At 39.6% G+C, this 20669-nt stretch overlaps 1 protein-coding gene across 2 annotated transcripts in view; it reads right to left on the reverse strand.

Annotated features, from left to right (window-relative positions):
• Positions 1 to 12328: 12328 nt before the first annotated feature.
• Positions 12329 to 20669, reverse strand: part of LOC142371101 (carbonic anhydrase-related protein 10-like) — a 168195-nt gene continuing 159854 nt past the window's right edge. For both annotated transcript variants that reach the window (XM_075453707.1, XM_075453706.1), the window contains exon 9: positions 12329 to 15437. In XM_075453707.1, coding sequence (XP_075309822.1) covers positions 15415 to 15437 — 23 coding nt within the window. In that variant the 3' untranslated portion in view covers positions 12329 to 15414. The remainder of the gene's footprint in view (positions 15438 to 20669) is intronic.

The raw sequence follows: 20669 nt of genomic DNA on the forward strand, positions 1-20669 counted from the left end.
TGGCCATCCATTCGCAGAAGAACCTTCGTCAGGACCTGAAATCCAATTTGGGCCTCAGATAAGATTTCATAAATAACACTACCCGGGTAGCAACGTTGTTGAGAACTGGACTTCATTTCATTTTATTTAGTAAAAAGGGGGAAAGAGCTCTATTTATTATGTTGGTTATGGTATTTTTTTTTTTCTTTAAATGTCTGTTACAAACTAAGTAAAAGTACTCTGTTCGAAAGCAATAAAATAATCTGTTCCATAATCAGTGGTGTGATATATTACAACTCTTGGGCAGAACCTAGTAGATGTATAGTGGCCCATCAAACTGGCTCAGTTCTTTAAGGGCGTTACATATGCATTTACATAATTCCGCCTGGAACATGTCCCAAAAAGAGGGTCTTTGGCCCCCTGTAGCTTTCCAGCAGCTAGTTGACCGGGTTATCCACCCAGGTTGTGATCCTTGAAGGTCCTAGATATAATTTCTGGTGTCAAACCTTTTACAACGCTCCGTGTCTGTTTTTTCGCTTTGCCCCCTGGGTAAAATGGGAAGACAATTTAGAAAACAAAGACAATTTAGGAAACAAATAAGTGCGTAAGGAGCTAGGACGAAACAGGTGATGTCCTAAGAGGGCGGATCAGGGTAGTGTTTCCTGAAGAGATGGGTTTTCAGTCTGCGGCGAAAGATGGGCAGCGACTCAGCTGTCCTGACATCAGTTGTGATCGTTCCACCATCGGGGTGCCAGAACAAAGAAAAGCTGTGACCATGTTGATCGTGCGCACGGGGCAGCCAGCCGCCTGGAGGCCGCAGAGCGAAGTGGTCGGGCGTGGGTGTAGGGCTTGACGATAGCCTGGAGGTATGAAGGAGCTGTTCCTTCCACTGCCCTGTAGGCTAGCACCAGAGTCTTAAACTGGATGCGAGCAGCTACGGGGAGCCAGTTTAGAGAACGGGGAAGGGGAGTGGTGTGGAAGTTACTTGTTCTTGAATAAAACCTGGTCCCGACCAGGTTAGGTTCAGAGAGTCTGTTACTACGGTAACTGACCGAGATGTTAAGTTACCTCTCTTTGTGAAACAGGCTAGAGTTACCCCTCTTTCTCGGGGTTGAGTTACCTCCCTTTGTGAAACGGAAAACTCAGAGTTTCCCTCATTTCAGGGTTAATAAACTCAGAGTTTTCACTAAACCTGCTTCATGAAACGGACCTCTGACCTTTTGAGTTCATATTATTATTGGAATGAAGATTTTTTTAAATGACAAAGTAACTTCTATCTGATATGAGGCCTTGACAGCCTTGTGTGTATGTGCTTGATTATGGTCATGTCTGCTCAGCTGATTTATATTCAGGCATTAAATTGGTATTCTTATTGACAGTAGAATTCATGTAAATGAAGATTAAGATCACAGATTGCTTTGAGAGTATTATAATAGGAAAGCCTGTCATAATTAAAATGATTGAAGACTGTCTATTAACTGATATAATGGTCTGTAACATTCCATCCAAACAGGATCAAATGTAGCAGTGTGAGTGTTTCTGTGACTTCCTGTACTGACTGAACACTGCTGGAAACTCACTGACTTTGCACAGACTTTTTGTCTTTGCCTTCTGCTGTTGCTCATTCTCATTTGCTTTACAGGGAAGCAGCAGTTCATATTAAACGAGCCTGTCACTGAGATTTTTCGGGTGTACACGCAATTCTGTGAGCCTCTCATATAGCAACTCTATGTAGGTCAGCAGAGATGGTTACATTCGAGAAGCCTCAATCTGTTCACAAGGTAGCATGGCACCAGTACACATGTTTGGCTACATACTTTAATATTGCCTTCCCTACCTTGTAAGTAGCTTTACTTTATATAGTATCTCATGAGTCTTTCCTAAAAAATAATTCAAATTTCTTTAAAGAACTAGACTGAGTTGGATTACAAATGTATTTGAGTGTATCGATTTGGACTTTGATTGAAGTTGTTTGCTTTCTCTTTAAGAGTGCTGTGAGGTAACTTTTGTTTTAGATTAGTGCTATATAAATGAATCATATTAAATATGATATTTTAACAATTCTTTTGGTTCTTATCTGTTGTTGTAGTATTGTAATCAATTCTATGTGATGTTTCACTTTTGGACCTTTTTATTCTTAAAACGTTTTGATTTGTTAGAGTATTTCAGCCATACTCTAACAAATTTTTCATTTTTTTCTCAAATGAGGGTAGATGTTTTTAGATTCTTCTCCATTTTCTTTCGCTCAACTTCAATTTATGTATTTATCTATCTGCTTACATTTCTTCATTTCCAAGTCACCTTGACTTATCTTACTTGTATCTTTGTTTCCTTTGGCCTCCCACTTCATACGTAATTATTATCTTGTGCTTTTGTCAGTCGCATGCATGGCTCTCTGAATTGCTTTTAACTTATTTGAAATATAATTTTATTTAATTATTTAATTTAATTATGCATATATATATATGCATAAATGAGGTTAGACCGATGTGTTACAACTGAATCCTTGTGCTAGCATTGCAGGGTTTCTGTTCTTATTTTCTCAAATGTGACAGAATTCTTCTCAAGCCACATGACACATTCTACAACTGTTTTCCAAAACTGAGCAGCACATTTGCTAAGTGAAATGAGCGTTCACTACAGAATTGGTGGGGTGCAAAATCTAATTACAACAAAAAAGAGCTGGATGGTGGATTGCCCCCCCCCTTCCCCGAGGTTTTTCCTTATCCTACACATGTTCCATTAATATTATACTGGAGTAGTTACTCCACTTGCTATTAGCCCAGCTAGTAGGGGGCTCTAATTATCGACCCACTTTGGCCCAGGCTTGAATGTTTTAGCAATTATTTAACCATCATATTTCATACAAAGATTCAGAATATCCCATTGACTTTGGTTACCCTGTGAACTGTCATCTAAATCAACCCTTTGTCATATAAGTTCATATTTGGTTCTGAAGAAAATGTCTCCAACATTAATGTTTTACAGTGATAATGCTGAAAGCCTAAATGTTTTAGGCTGTCCTTGACTTATAATGTCTAATCTGACAGTAAAGTGAAATGATCATCTACTGTTAGAAACTTGTGTGCTTCACAAAACCTACGCTTGTGCATTTTTTTAATTTAACATGATAGTTAATCAATCAAATTGTTCAAGAAAAACAAATATAGGAATACAGGAAACATTTCCAGGGAAAATTAATGATACTGCTCTATAGCATTTCTATGCACATTTCTGTCAAGAACTAAATAACTGTGAAAAGATTCTGTTTTGTAACAGCTCTGAGCGTGACTAAGCCAGGACCATCTGAGTACTGGAGCGATCAGTTACATAATATCGTTTTTCTTTTGGGTTGATAGGTAGCTTTCCAGAGCAGCAGTCCTCACCTGGTGTACAAGGACAGGCTTATGTAACTTCAACAAGCCTTACTGCTGCTTTGAGATATATATATATATATATATATATAGCCTTATGCAAAGAACAGCAGTCTTGAAGCTATACATTTTTTATTGCTTTTTTAAATTTATTTATTTTATTTCCTTCTGTTTTGAGTTGTGTGAGTTTTGTTCTCTGGGCATTCATGCAACAGTATAGCAAGAGATCAAAGGAAAGTACTACATCCACTCCTCCACACAATGTCTTAACCAATGTTTTGCTGAAAATGCAAGTTTTACAACTTCTCAATGATATAACAACATTTATTTTTGTCAAAAAAGTTATGAAATTCAACTGTAATCCAGCTAAAATTGACAGGACAACTTAATGTATGCCATAAGATTTATTTCAGGTTATTCCTAGAAAATGATAGTTTTCTCAGCTCAGTTTCATGTGATTATGCTTATTTCCACATTTAGGGTTTGTTTCCCACTTGAAACACAAGTGGTATCACATCACTGAATCAAATTAGAGTTAAAACCAACTTTAGATTTAATGTGTGCTGAGTCAATGTCATCATGGGTCCACTAAGTTTCAGGAAACAGCAGCCTGACTGAAGAATTTAAGTTGACCCAGGTTCAAATACTCAGAAATCAAGCCCACGTTATCCCAGCAGACTTAATCAGTTGTGATTAGATAATTGGAGTAACCCACAAACATGAACAACATTTTGTTACACCCTGACGTTTTTGTGTTACAGAGCAATTTCTCCATGAGTGCATTCTGGTTGCAGATGGTGATGTAGAAGGTAAGAATGTCAGTGAAAGGAGACTTAAAGTGATACTCCGGAGTAGATTCAACCTGGGGTCATTTGAACCGTGATATCCAGCCAAGTAGCCCACCCGCAGTTTTTTCGATCTTGGCTGAACATCAGCTGAGTTACTGAGTTATCCCGAATAGCTTCGTACAAGGGTTAATGGATCCTGGTCCGTATCTCCAAAATTACCACACTAAAATCACATGCCATGACACCAAACTTCTACAGTAGTACAAATATGGTCTGTACTCACCAAACGATGCATTTGGAAGTTTGAAAATAGTCCAGGAGTTTATTATTATCAACACAAGCCTGATAGCTTCTCTGCAGCTAAAGCTGCGTCGACGTCACTTCAGAGAGCTGGGAGCTTCAAAGTAAGATGAGGGTTGATCTACTACTGTAGACAACAAAGTATATGCTATATTCTACATGTTTTTTTATGAATTTTTATGTTGTAGAGTTGTGAAGTTATTTTATCAATGGAGAAACTGAGCAGCCTTGCTTTGTTGTCTACAGTAGTAGATCAACCTTCATCTTATTTTGAAGCTCCCAGCTCTCTGAAGTGACGTCGACGCAGCTTTAGCTGCAGAGAAGCTATCAGGCTTGTGTTGATAATAATTAACTCCTGGACTATTTTCAAACTTCCAAATGCATCGTTTGGTGAGTACAGACCATATTTGTACTACTGTAGAAGTTTGGTGTCATGGCATGTGATTTTAGTGTGGTAATTTTGGAGATACGGACCAGGATCCATTAACCCTTGTACGAAGCTATTCGGGATAACTCTGTAACTCAGCTGATGTTCAGCCAATATCGAAAAAACTGCGGGTGGGCTACTTGGCTGGATATCACGGTTCAAATGACCCCAGGTTGAATCTACTCCGGAGTATCACTTTAAGGTTCTAAAATGATGTTTTATGAAAATGGAAATGTGCTTACCACTTTAGTTGACATAAAGTTGCAGGTTTGGTGAGAAATCAGAGGTAAACCTAGCTTTTTTTTTATGTTTACAAGGAAATCCAAAAGAGTATTCCTACTATTTCAAAGACTAATATCTGTATCTTGAAAATGCATGATTGATTTGCTCTTTCTGCTGGAAATTTTATTAAATAAACCTGAGTGTGATTTTCGAAAACAGTTTGGGAGCATAGAAAGGTGAGACTTTGCTGCTGAAAGTCTCACCTGAAACATGTATTTCAAGTGGAAGAAATTCTGTCTTGAAATGAGACTTTTGAATTACACTGCAGTACGTTGCTGCTGCTGAGTGTCTTGATCATCAGTGTACCATTGCCATGTTTTTTTCTGTAATATCCTGTTTTAATCTGATTTTAGCCACTGCCTCCTGTGGATACTTTTGCAGCGGCCTTTATATGAAAGTAAGTACACAGGAAATGGGGCTGGGAGAGAGTGGTGGAGGACATGCAGCAAAGGGCCTCAGGCCAGGACTGTAACCTGGGCCAACTGCGTCAAGGAGCCACAGCCTCTGTACATGTATCGCCAGCTTAAAGCTGCAGTCGGCAGGTTTTCACAATTGCGAGTCTAAAGTCGGAAAATTCGAACTGATACAACTTTCAGGTCCCTCCCCCAACCTCTAACAAGCTCCGAATCGCCCCCCAAACCCCTCCCCCTCTGTGGACGAGGTTGTGCACGTGAGTTCACACCAGTGTGAGCGCACACAAGCTGGGGCAGACTCACGCTCAGCAGCGTGTGCACAAGCTGTGATTGACAGGTAGGATTCCTCCACCCTAACTTGATTGGTTAAAAACAGCCGGGAGCGCTCGGTTTTTTCAAGCATGATTACAGGGTTCAGAGGGAGCTACAGGTTTCGTTATTTATCCTAAACAGCCTATTTAATATTCTACTTCCAGAATCCCATGACAGTTCAAGCTAATATGACTAAAAAAAAAGTTGCCGACCGCAGCTTTAACCAAATCTTTATAAATAAGTCAGGAAATAGAAGCTGAATTACCTCTGACCTCGCCAAGTTGTGGCTCAGTTGTGGTTTGAAAAATTCTTCTAACATCTTGAACGTTTTATCTTGTTTGTTGTTGTTGCCGTTGCTTGTGTGAGCTTTGCTAGCATCCAGGATGAATGTGCTGCAGCAAGAGCGTTCTAAGTTCAAATCTCAACATGATTCTCCAGATTCTCATTATACCACTGTACTGCATCATCACAGTAATGGGGCATACCCACTGTGATGTTTTTACTATTTGGCGCAAAACCTTATTCAGCCAAATTTTAACTAAAGAATTGGGTTATCAACTGATTTATGACACATTTTATTGGATCAGGGGTTCACAAGCTGATGTAATTATATTTTTAATCTTATTGTCACGATGTGATTCATACTGGTTTATCTGTACACCTGTAGAAGGCATATGATCTGTTAAAGTTACAAGCAGGCAAAAGAAAAGCAACAAGCTTGTCTTCCATTGTTTTGGTTACCAACTCTGTGCCAATTTCAAAGATTTTTATTGCACACTATTCATAAAGTATAGAATGTGACAGTGTGTGTCATGTCATGATGCATGTTGGAGATGGAAATAAAGATGTGCTATAATCTCAGAACTTGTTTTAAAAGTTTTTTTTCTCTTTTCTTGAATTGTGAAAATAAGTTTAACATTTGTTCATATGGAGTAGAAATGAACTGGCTCATGATTTGAGAGGTTAGTTCAACAATGTCCACGTAAAAACATGATTCTCAATGTTCGCCTGTATCACTACTGCACATAAAAGAAAGCTTCAGTGCAAGTGACATCCTCACAGCATGAAAACAAAAACAATAACCCCCTAACCCCCTATTCCTAAAATATAAAAACAACAATCACCCAAAAAACACTACATGTCACAAAAATCAAGTCTCTCAAAACTCGTGGTTGAAATGCTTGTGTGTGTGGCTCTCCACCATGTTTCTAAAGAAGGACTTTAGTCAAGCTGTATACTGCTGGCCAGGGATCATTTCATGCATTTGTTTGAGACCAGGCTATTTACTTCTCTCACGATAAATATGCAGTTTATGATAACAATTGTATATGATGAACTACCCTAAATCTAAAAAAGAATAAAAATGTTTTTATTTCTGAGGTAAACAAAAACAACTTCTCCTTTCTACTACACAGTTGTAGATTTATTTGTTGGAAGGTAACAACATGGTTTCACCTATAGAATATAAAAGTGCTGGATAAGAGCACAAATAGGTTAATAAACGTGTACTGTAAGGCCAACAAGACCATGAAAGTGCTATAAATGCAGTACATTTCAATGACAATAGTAACATTGTTTCTATATCATTATATAGAAAACTGGCAAATGCTACTGTTAACCCATTTAGACCATAAACTTCCATTAAAAATGGGCACAGATTCACTTGTCTATTGCATTAAGATGTATTTTGCATCCTAATGGACTCATTATAAAACTTATTACAGTGGTTGAAAACTTATATTAAACTTATTTCTGTCAGAACCACTCTCGTCAAAACGAGACGAGAAACAGAGATGAATTTCAGAAGCTTATTCTGAATGCATACAATTTGTGTTTGGCGGTATGGCTCTGTTCGGAGGAAGTTCCCGACTTTTCCATGAGCTCCATGGAAGCCAAGACAGGGAACAGTAGCATCCTCAGGTGGAGTGCCTTCCATTTGCTGTAAAGGCAACAAACACCCTAGAACAGAGCAAGCAACAATGACAACAGTATGACATTGTTGGCAATGAAAAATCGGTGGAGCAGGGGAGGTGGTGGGTGCAAGCAGAAAGCAAAAAAAAAGCAGTGACAGCAAACCAAGTTTAAATGAAGTGCCCCAAATGCCAGCATCCACTTGCGAGCAGGAGCTGATTACCCATTGAGCGCAGCTGGTTGTGGAGCCATAGGGGTTGGGTCGGCGTCAGCCAATAGGCAAGGGCGCGTTGACTACGTGGTCTGCCAGAACTACCGCGATGCTCCATTTCTGTCAGAACCACTCTCGTCAAAACGAGACGAGAAACAGAGATGAATTTCAGAAGCTTATTCTGAATGCATACAATTTGTGTTTGGCGGTATGGCTCTGTTCGGAGGAAGTTCCCGACTTTTCCATGAGCTCCATGGAAGCCAGACAGGGAACAGCAGCATCCTCAGGTGGAGTGCCTTCCATTTGCTGTAAAGGCAACAAACCCCCCAACAGACCATACCGGAACGCAGCCAGCCAATTGATAAGTTGGAACCAGGGTATCCTACCCCCCCAACGATTTATTAGCTACCAACATGTGTCACCATTATGATTAGTAGTAGTATTACAAAAATAATTATTAAACCGCGACTAAGCTTGACGTTAAAAGGTGGAACTGCCGTAGGCCCACATTAACACAGACTGAAATGTGATGCGAGTAATTATTTGGGGCAGGCATTGAACTCAACCACTTAGGTACACCATAAAAATATATTCGGTCTCCACAGCAGCGACAGCGCTTTGCGGCAGGGCAAAGCAGAGCAAGATCCAAGCAAAGCAGCAAGATCCAAGCAGAGCAGAGCAAGATCCAAGCAAGCAGAGCAACATCCAAGCAGAGCAGAGCACATCCAAGCAGAGCAGAGCAACATCCAAGCAAAGCAGAGCAACATCCAAGCAGAGCAAGATCCGATCCAAGACAGCAAAACAAGAGCCAAGCAAAGCCAAACAAGATCCAAGCAAAGCAGAGCACCATCCAAGCAAAGCAGAGCAAGATCCGATCCAAGAACAGCAAAACGAGATCCAAGCAGAGCAGAGCAACATCCAAGCCGAGCAGAGCAACATCCAAGCAAAGCAAAGCAACATCCAAGCAAGCAGAGCCTTAACACACTTCACCTGACCACCTAGGAAGTTAAAGTCACCGTGAGCTTGCATATTTGCTATCCACACAATTAAAAGCCATAAAGCATAACACAAATGACCTCTGTCATTGCTGTTCGTGCCATCAATTCCGGGAGCGGTTTTAATAATTTGACTTCATCCCAAATTTATTTCCGATCTTAATCAGCATCTTACATGCAAAGTTAAGCCCTACCAGTGGCTCTTGTTTTATTTAAACAGAGGCACAGCTGCACAATAAAACAATTGTTTTTTTTTTTTTTTAACTCCAGTAGGCAGCTATTCTAAGTGGAAAAATCTTTCAATGACCCATTGAAAACTACCTTCCCAACAGCACAAACTCCAGCTAGCTGAAACATCAGCTTATAGCAGGTTTAAGTAAAAATAATACTGAAAATCTAGCTGTGCAAGATGACACGTAGCATGGCAACTTGGCATCAACAGGGCATCACAATGGCTTGAGTAAGCAGAGAAACAGGATGCCATTTATTTTCAAACTTCCAAGAAGACCAGCAGCCTCCAAAATGACACAAAATGAGAAGAGGCAAGTGCTTCCTAACATGAGCACATCACATGCATAAGTCGTATACAAATAGCCAGAAAGCAACACTCAGTATTTGCAAGCAAGAAACTAAAGGGAAGAAAGAAAAGCCTCCAGTGTTTCCTGCAACATATGTTTTCTCAGAGGTTCATCCTGCACCAGTACTTAACTGGACAGTTTGCTCTTTTATCAGTTCACAGCTGAAATGAGCTTTTACAGGCTGCTTCTCAACAGAAGGAAAAAGGACAACGCTCCTCCTGAAGGGATTAGTTGTGACCTCAACCGTGGGGACGATGGTTGAAATGTTTTGATGTCATGCAAATTAGCATGCCATTTGCTGTGCAAGAGCCAATCACAAACAGGCTGGTGTTACACGAAGTGGCCGGACGCTTGTCCACAAAGCATCACAACATATGCTGTAGAACTGCTACAGATGTCAGATCCTTTAAATCATCGAGTGCATCACTGATCTCAAGTGCCATCTTGTGTTTATGCTCAAGCCTTTAAACACAAAAACTGTTGGACGCATTGTGCTTGAAATTGTCCCTTAAATGGCCCCAAAGAAACGAGTGAGGATGGCAGGGATTGTTTGGACGGGAAGCACAAAGCCAGTTGGCCAGTACGTATGATTCTCTTAGAATACGAGCATCGCAGCTCACACAGCAGTGCTCAGGAGAGCAGTATGTATCCTTATGATATGGTGTTATTTGTAGCTTAGAGGACTGGCTTAATAGAGCACAAGACTAGCTCTCTTATTGTCAGTTATAGAGCGTTAAATAAAGGATTCCCGTTAGAGGCAATAGCTGTGTATTACTGGACAAGTCTCTTTAAATCGCTCTATATGAGCTTCTGTAGAGACCTCCACTGTTTAAAATTTATAATTCCCAGAGCTTATTTATCAGTTGAATAAATATTCAAAGGTAGTTCAGTCAGCCAAGTACACTTAGGCTCCATTGTTTAACGATAGCCTAGCTAATCAGCCTCTTACTGTTGCTTTTGTTAAGCAAAAATGCAGCTAAGTAGTGAAGTTCACTGTAGGTCTCTGGAGGTTGTTATACGACGAAGTGCATTTCTATATCAAACAGGGTAGCATCCTGACGTTCTCTCTTCAGGATCAAACCGTTCAGGGCCTATCAACGATGAGCCGAATTAATACAGCAGAACATACATGAGCAATAATAATCTCAGTGGATCTACATGATGAGATCAATTCGACCACAGCCACAGCTGGGCTTCATTCACAAAATGCTTTGTATTCATCCATTGAGCATGGGAGTCAGTTCATGACACCGTGGTCATTTTAGCAGCAGAACAGCTCTGACTTTGCATTCTCCATGCACAGAATTGATTCTCCCTCCACTGAGTTCACAGTGAAACCCTGAAAACTTGTCAATGAATCTCTGATTTTATTATAAAAAGCTCTCATATCACTATACCTGGCAGCTTTGCATTCAATACGGTGGGAACAAATAAAAATAAAATAGACTTGTTTGCTGGTGGATAAACGAGCAATGCTGTAGCTAGCACTGAGAGGAGGAACTAGTCCAAACAATGTTTCCAACATTGACCCCTCTGACTCACATCACCTCCCACTGTATCCACAGGCACAAGCACTCACACCCCGACACGACAGGTGGCGCCGCACCCATCAGACTGTAATGCAGACATACCAATCACAGCGTGTAGCGCCTGAGGCGCGCGCTCCACCTTAGAAGCAACACCGCGAGGATCCACGGACCAATAGTCACGCAAAATCATGTGAATCGGTGTAAAATAAGCCGCGTGTCTAACCGCGGCAAGCCCTGCCACGTACAGGAGCCCGCTGTGACAGCTCGCCCGGTGTCGCGTCTTGGCTCGGCTGGATGTCCTCCACGCGTCCATCTCAGCCGAATCTCTGACTCCGCCGGCAGCGGGGATCCATGCCGGACGACAAGGTAAGCAGCACAATAATAATACTAGCATCGGCGCGTATGCTAATCGGAGCTACGTCTTGTAAGCAGAAGCAAAACTTTTTGCCCCTACGCGGGGAGCTGCTGTGGAAGGCTGCAAGCAGAAAGCAAAAAAAAAAGCAGTGACAGCAAACCAAGTTTAAATGAAGCGCCCCAAATGCCAGCATCCAATTGCGAGCAGGAGCTGATTACCCATTGAGCGTAGCTGGTTGTGGAGCCATAGGGATTGGGTCGGCGTCAGCCAATAGGCAAGGGCGCGTTGACTACGTGGTCTGCCAGAAATGGAGCACCGCGTTAGTTCTGGCAGACCACGTAGTCAACGCGCCCTTTGCCTATTGGCTGACGCCGACCCAACCCTTATGGCCAGCTGCGCTCAATGGGTAATCAGCTGACGCTCGCAATTGGATGCTGGCATTTGGGGCACTTCATTTAAACTTGGTTTGCTGTCACTGCTTTTTTTGCTCTCTGCTTGCACCCACCACCTCCCCTGCTCCACCGACTTCTCATTGCCAAACAATGTCATACTGTTGTCATTGTTGCTTGCTCTGTTCTAGGGTGTTTGTTGCCTTTACAGCAAATGGAAGGCACTCCACCTGAGGATGCTGCTGTTCCCTGTCTTGGCTTCCATGGAGCTCATGGAAAAGTCGGGAACTTCCTCCGAACAGAGCCATACCGCCAAACATAAATTGTATGCATTCAGAATAAGCTTCTGAAATTCATCTCTGTTCTCGTCTCGTTTTGACGAGAGTGGTTCTGACAGAACTACCGCGATGCTCCATATATACAGCTTACCTGTTTTATGGCACAAATTGTGCCGAGAGACTGAAGCTATTTACATGTTCACATACTACTAACTTATGCTCTTGACCTCATTTCCATTTGTAAATAGCATTCATGTTGGCTTCAGAGTTGTAGTAATGGCGGATAAGGTTTACTTTTGAAAGGAAAATTATTAATTTAGCAATATAAATGTCTTATGTCAACCAAAGTCTGTTGTATAAAATATATTGAATAAAAATGAGTGAGAAGCAGCAGTAAAAGAGGACTGGCAACAACAAGCATGAGCCGTTCGATCCTTCCCCCAAATAATGTGAAAGAGACATAATTCAGTTACATCTTAACCAGCTAATGATTCATGTAGAACAAATACATCCACAGTCTGGCATGGAGAACTGATTTCTGCCCTTGGTCAGATTTTATAGTGCTTGCAGCCTTCATCTTTAAAAGTGATGTTCATGGCTCACCATATAGACCTTTCAAAATTTTGGGGATTTGTCTTTATGAATATGATATTCAACTGTAGTGTGTTTAGAAAAAAATTGTGAAAAAACATGGAAATATAGAGCATGTGCAGAGCGCATCGACCCATTTGAGTGTAGTTGAGCGTATACATGCAGGAGTGATTCGAACCCAAACTATATTTTCTTTTACCGTAATCTGGTTTAGAGAAGCTTGATTTTGTATGTTTTTGTTTGGACTAACATGTTTACATGTAGATGTTGTTATTTTTTTTTGTATCATGTAAACAGCCTAAATATTAACAGTGATAATTGGGTCTTGGATATTTTCATATAAATATAGTAAATATAGTTTGAACAACAGTATTCTTAATGTATTTCCAGTATAAAATGAGTATGAAATGATTAGGATTAGAGGACCTACCCTGCAATGTTTACAATGATAAATGGTGACAACCAACGATTAGGTTTAAAGAATGTAAAATTCTCTGGTAAAGTCCGAAGTTTGTTAACCACCTATCTGTGCTGCATAATCATAATCCTTATGGGCAATATAGTTCGAGATGAGCGGTTAATAGGGATGTACGAGCAGGTCATGTTCCACTTATTTATCAGTTCACTTGTCCCTTATTGTGAAGTGTTACTGTAAAAAGCTGCTTTGCTGTGACTGGACTATCAATTTTTCAAGATAGGTATTTCGTAAATGGTCATTTAGCTCATGGTTGGGCATTAATTGTGAAATGTTTTGTTAGAAATTTTATGAAAAATGGAAAAGCAAAAGATCTGCTGCTGTAAAAAGTAAGGACCTGATGCGATGTGAGTTGTGTGAACACATTTTAATGAGCTAACATGAAAACCAGTGAACCACTTTAAAATCATGCAAAGTTTGGGATTAGTCCCTTTCTCCAGTGGCTCCATCTGTGCAGGTCTATAAAATGCCAGCGTTGCAAATGAGACTTTTTCTTGATTACTGACTAACAATTACCAGACTTATGAGGTAAACCCCCCCAAAAAGCTCACCCTAAATGCTTTGTGAAAAACTGTACACACAAATCACTTCATATAACATCTTCTACTACCTACAGCAGTTGCTCATTTAGAAAGCTTTTGCAGTCTTTGCTCACTCAAGTCACCAAAGCCTGAATCCAACAAATACACAATTCTGGTTGAAATATAACTGCTCACACACAAGTCAGAATCTAGGGCCTTGGGTCAGTTCACCTGGGTTTAGAATAATGCATCCAAAAAATAAATATGAGGAAAATGGAGAGGAGGAGGAAGAAAAGAAAGAACATGAGTAAGAGGAAAAAGACTAAGGCTAAGCAGTAGTGTGGCAACATTTTTATCTGCTGTCTGCTGTATTAATTATTTTTTTCACTTCATTTGTTATGTAAACTATTTTAGTTTGAAGTCGAATAGCAGAAAAAAATGGAAACGTGTATGTGTTTTTGAGAGCTTTTGTCTTATATCTTATAGCAATTAAAAAAAAATTGTCTAGAAAAACTGTATTGTCTTGAACATAGAGTTTGGCTTTGACCTGGAAGTTGAAACTTTTTGAGTGAGCAGTTGTGGATTTGTGTGTAGAGTTTTTGGAAATTTAGACGATATTTTAAGAAAAGGTTTCAGCAGTCAAGAAAGACTGTTATGTTATATTTTGAGACTTTGAAATCTTGTAGAACACTGCCGATGCATTTTGAGTTATGCAAGACATCCAAATTTGAAACTATGTGATCAGATCTCTAATATGTGGGTGGTGGGAACTCACCTCTGAAAAACCTGCAAACCTGCAACACCAGCACAAATCTACATCTGCAAAGATCTGTAAAGATTAGTACATTTGAAACTCAGAAGATGTGTTGAACAAACAAAGAGCAAGGAGTCCTGCAGTTGTGAAAGGGAAAACTCGGGTAAACTGTAATCTGTAATGCTTGCAGAAATTTGAATATTATATTGATATTATTTTGGCATTAAAGAAAATAAATACACAATCCCTTAAAACTTAGATTCCATCAAGTAAAACTTATTTTTAAAATTACACATCAAACTTTAAGACACACAATTTCAACCATTCAAAGCCTTTTTCTTCTTCTTTCTTTTTTGAGTTTCAAAACACAACATGATAATCAGCCCATGTTTTTCCCCCTTTAGCTATGTAATCTGAAATTCACACGTCATATTCTCTTTGAAATTACCTTCTTTAGTTACCCCTTTGTCTTTCATTATCATACCACAGACCACCAGTACATGTAAATTTTTCAAGTGCGTAGATGAGAGTTTTAATAGATGCCCTCTGAAGCTCAGATCCAATGTTCTCTTTAGTTAATAATCATCCCTCTGAAAACCAGCCTCAAATTGTCGAGTCTTTATAACTGCAGTATTTGTGACACAAAACAAACAAATGAAAACACAGTACAGTGTAGACATTAGAATCCTTATGGACTATTTCACAGTCTGAAGTGATCTGCACCCTCACTGTGCCGGCCCCGGTGAGTTGTGTTAGACTATAAGTGTGTAGGAGGCCAGCGCAGCGGTTGGTTTGGAGTTTCATAAACTGAGTTTATCTGATGTCAGTTTAGTTGAGCTGTCTTTAGTGAAGTGCAGCAATTGTGTTTTCCATTCAGTTTTTCTCCTGTTTGTTCAGTTAAGCTCAGTTCCTCCTCTCCTGGTGCTTCAGCTGCACTTCTTTTTTTGATCTTCTATTTCAGGAGCCACTGATTCACTGAGGAAGAGAAGAGAAATTAGATTAATACAGAAAGTATGAGCAGTTTGGAATAAAACAGAAAAACAGGGAGAAGCTGTGAGGTTAAAAAAAAAATGTGTACATGAGAAAGGTGAAGTATCAGTTTGTCCCAGCTTTTTTACAAATTAATTTCACTAGTTATAAGTATTAATGATTATGGCGCACATTCACATTCAAAAACTCTGAAAATGAACACGTTTTAAGGATGATATTAGAGATGTTAGAAAGTAACGTTCCCCAATGTAATGGACAAAGAAAGTGTACTATCTATGCAAGGCTCGCACAATTAAAAATAGCAGCATAAAGTACCAAAAGGAATGGACAACCATGAAATCCAAACTTGTTTGTGCTAAGAAGAATTTTCTGCGTTCTTGTTGTAACTTGTCAGAAGCAGGTTGATATCTTTGCATCATAATATCTCTGCAAAGTTGTGCAAAAGCTTTAGGAGTGTTAACTTCATACAGAGTGCAGCTGGGACCACCATTTGTCCAGTCCCACATAGTTTTCCGCAGGATGGCAGCAAGGTTGCTACAGAAACGTCCACACTTGCTTTCCAGACCTGCCTGGCTTAGTGTTTTCTGTCTTCATATAATCCCTGACTGACTCTATGATGTTTAAACAAGGGTTCTGTAGGGGCAAGACCATCTGTGGTTGTTGTCAAGCTGCAGAATCAGATGCCTTCCTGATTTTACTCTGTGATAGATACGACCTACAAGAATATCTTAGGTGTCTAAATCTCATGCACGGCACAGTTTCTTGCAAAGTATACTTTAAATTGTGTTCAATTGCACTTTGATTTCCCTTAGTTTCCCCATAAAGGACTTAAAAGATTCAATGAATAAATAATTCCATAAACTAAAAACATTTCCTAACTTAAGCAGCAATGAGGAATCTGCCAGGTAAACCAATTTACCTTTTCTATCAAACACTTAAACAGATAACATGTCAAAATATTTGTCATCAAAGAGAGGTGATAGAGTCAGCAACACACATGAGCTTGAATAAAATATAAAACATTTTTATCAGGAGGGAGCCTTGCTAATAAAGGCAGTTTCGTTTTTTTAAGAAGAGTGCCTTTAATTAATTTTTGCTTTTCAATACTTGTGTCCATAACCAAAGAACCCCTTCATTGCTCTTGCTTGACCATTAGAGCACTCTGGACTCTTTCTATTTTTAGATTCAAGGTTTGTTCCAGATGGAAGAGATTTGTATAATTGGAAACATTGTCATCCCAGATTATGATCATTTAGCAAATTTGAGCGAGCAGTTTTGGTGACTAGAAACATAAAATGCCCCTGCTCCATCAGGACTCCTTGGAATTAAAAAAGCACACAAGTTACACTTTATTTTTGCGTTCATTGTGTGAAGTGAGTAAAGTTATTATCTGGGCTTGTTCCTTTTGTTCAGAAGTAATGTTTTGAGAGTACTGAGAAAAGTGTGCACCGGCGATTTATAATTTACTTATGCAAATAGCTTGACAGTCTTGAAATAACATTAGTGAACTACACAAATGTGTTGCTCGTTGGCTCCCCTCTACGGTTTGAGATATGACACCACTGTCATAAAAAACAAATCCCCTTGTGGCCCTGCACACGGACAACCATGTACATTAATTCTATGTCATGTTGAAGAGGCCTCACAGACAAAAATCAAAAGCCTGCAAAATTGTGAAGCGACTGTGAAGCAAAACAATGTGGTGCAGGGCTGGAGTCCAAAATTCTGAAGGGTGGTATATCAGCTCCCAGGAGCGTTACAAAAGTAACAGTAAATCAGCTCAAGACTGAAACTGTACAATTCTACACGCAATCCTGTCAAGTCTTACCCAGGTCCTCTGTCCTCTGTAGAATGCCATGAATAGAAATTCAACCCTCTCCTGATTTCTTCTCTTGATGTGGATATCTCATGCTAAATTGCCTCAGATCTTCAAACAACTTTACCACAGAACAAAGACGACCTCAGTAAACAAACAAACAAAAAAGAAAAACTGTACTTCAGTGATCATAGACACTAAAAAAAAAGCTATTTCAAGCCACCTCTGGGAAGGGAAGATCAGTCTCTGACGTTGATCCAGTGACACAATTTTTTCCGGAAATGCTTTAGCGCAGGCATTCTGTTGTATGGACAGCTTTTTTTTCTTTTCTTTTTAAGGTCCCACAACAGCATCTCAGAGTGGGATATAGACTTTAATCCTTAGATTACACCTAATGCAGCTGCGTTGCATTCCATCTGTGACATGGTTTTATGTCTGTTCTTGCATGGCTTCACATGACACAGGTAGTGTTTCAGAAGAAAAATATGTATACTGCATAACTGTACCCGTTTTTTTCTTCAGTCCTGTCAAATCTCAAAAATCCTACAGACAATTCTTTACCCATTGTCTTTCCTAGTGCTGTCCTTTATAACATAAAGAAAATAGTGTTTTTTTTTTAAAACCTATCATTATTCATGCTTAAATTCTGCAACCTGTTGGTTTCTGGCCAACTGCCACCGGTTATATTGATGTAGTCAACTAATACACATTGGGGACCTGTAAAGGGTCTATAATGAGAAATGACTGGACTCTTCTATCCTTTTCCAACCTCCTGCCTGCTCATCTGTTCTATGCATCTTGAAATGTCTTTCATGAAAAATAGACCAGGGACGTATTTTTAGTGCAGTGTTGAGCCACTTTAAAATGAACAGCACATCTGGTGGAATTAAAAGCCATGCATAGAATGGTTACAACCAATTCTATCCAAGGCACTGAAGAGAGAATTAAACATAAAAGGGTCCGGTGGAATACAGGAGTAACAAGGCAGTTCCAAAAGTGTGATTTTATTCTTTTCAAACTATTAAGCATGTTTTGTTTGCTTCTCCATTAAATGGAACTGAGTGCCCAAACTGATAGTGGAATCCTGAAAACTGACCTTTAGAAATTTTGGAAGGTTGGCTACTTCATCCCTACAAAGTGACCACTACTATTTAAGTCCTCTGCATTTGTTGCAAAATGTGGGTTTGTGAAGTCCCAAAGACTTACTTTTCTAACCCTTGCCTTCCCAATAAGGCATTCCATTCACATTCATTCACACCTGCTTTACCTCATTCATCGTTGTGGCTACAGCCTCTCTAAAAGGACCCTGACAATCAATTTAGAATTACCAACTGACCTATTAATCTACCGGAGATAATCCATGCGCGCACAGGGAAAACATGCGGTGCAGCTATAGCTCCGGAGGAAGAGCAGTTGCCTGCCAATCGGAAAGTTGGTGGGTTGACTCATGGCTTCCCCGGGCCACATGTCGAATCTTTCTTGGGCAAGACACTGAAACCCACATTGACAACCAATGCATCCACCAGAGTGAATGTGTATGATAGTGTAGCCTGTGCTGCTTGAGTGCATGAGTGAATGGATGGATTTGGCAGGAAGTGTTAAAGTGATTTGAGTACAGTCCATGTAGCATTTAACCTGCTAACTCCATACATTTCAACCTAGAAATCTTTTATACAAGGCCAATGCTAACCACCCCACTGTTGTGCAGCAGATTTTAAATCACCTTCCACCTTGTTAGATCTTTGAGATCAATGAGGCATCCGTCCAACCTCATGCTTTAAAAATGTTCTATTGTACAGGAAATCCTGTAACCATGCCTGTCTGACACAAATCTAATCAGAGAAATTGTTTAGAGTTACAGTGGATCCAGCCCAAATTGGTTAAAAAAACAAAACATGAAATGTATCCCATTACATAATGTGCAGCAATTTTAGGAGCAATTCTGTGACAGAAGCCTTAAAAGAAGTCAGAGCTGTTCAGCTTAGAGATGTGACAAACACTGTGGTGAAAACTGAAAACATGCAATAAAATGCACTTTATCACTAGGAGTGTCTGATTCAACAGTCAGAAACTGGTCAATCTTTTTGTCAATATCAGTTTGAGAGTGATGACTTTGGGAGTGAATAAGAAAAATATGGCTACGATTTGTTCCTACTTTAAGTTGAAAAAGCAGGTCAGTGCTCTTACGCTTTTACGATTAAGAAGCATTTTATAGATCATAGTGGTATCCATCTGCATTCCTCTCAGCCTCCGTAGACAGACACTTTTTCAATACAGACAAACTGATGTGCAGTCCTCCAAAAATACTGAGGCTCTGGGGAGGACACAACATGTTGAGTGAATGTTCATTGGTTGAAAGTTAGTTCGAGCCGAAACGACACATTTCACAACAAAGAGGATGAAGTGCCAAAAACGATAAATAGCAAAGAAGCCCCAGTGAAAAACACAGATAACAGCCGCACTGGACAATGCTATCTTAACAATTACTTTCACTCTATCACAAAGCAGACGTTTGTCCAGTTTGACTTCTGGCAGCAAAACACTATAACATATTTGCAAGGCACCAACTGACTGTGTACTCAACAATAGCTAATGGGAATCCTTAATCTCACCCTAAAAGACAAAAGACAATGATGCTTTTGTCAAATCTTGACTACACTACAGTAACTTACAAATATTTCAGAACGCAGAAGCTAACCTTTTAACTGGCCTGAAAAAGCATGGACACTGTACTGCAGTCTTGACACACCCTCTCTAGCTACCTGTGCATTTTCAAAATCATTTCAAGATTATATTACTTATATATTTAACAAATCATCTTAAGATTCACAGTTTCATAAGAGCACTGAGTTCAATAAACCAGTTGTTCTCAAATGTTCAGAGAACAAGATTAAAACAGACATCTGACTGAGCAATCCGTGGAACAGTTTACCTCTTCATTTTAGACCGATATAGACTTTATACTAATCCAGCTGTACTACAGATAAACTAGAATTTTTTTTTTCATAACATGTCATACTATTTAAAAATATGCATTAATTTTCTTTTTAGTCCCTGTAACAATACACCAAATTGTCACTTTAACTTTTTGTTGGCCTCTGAAGGTGTCAGTCTCTTCAGCATGACAACAAATTCATGTGCATGGCTGTGTATATGCAGGGCTCACATGATGTTTTTACAACAGGGTTGTTATATGCACCAACTTTAGATGGACCCAAAAAACTAAATATAAATTACCGAATGCTCTAGTGATGCTTTAAATCAATTTGACCTTGACCTTTGTAGATTAGTGAACAATTCCAAATTCTGGCAAGGAGATGGGCATAAACAGTCATTATAGATGTTGATTGTATTAGGTACATTGCTAAAGTCAAACCTGTGATCAAACAAACCTTTAATTA

Source organism: Odontesthes bonariensis, chromosome 21 (genome assembly GCF_027942865.1).
Source record: "Odontesthes bonariensis isolate fOdoBon6 chromosome 21, fOdoBon6.hap1, whole genome shotgun sequence".
Lineage (NCBI taxonomy): Eukaryota > Metazoa > Chordata > Actinopteri > Atheriniformes > Atherinopsidae > Odontesthes > Odontesthes bonariensis.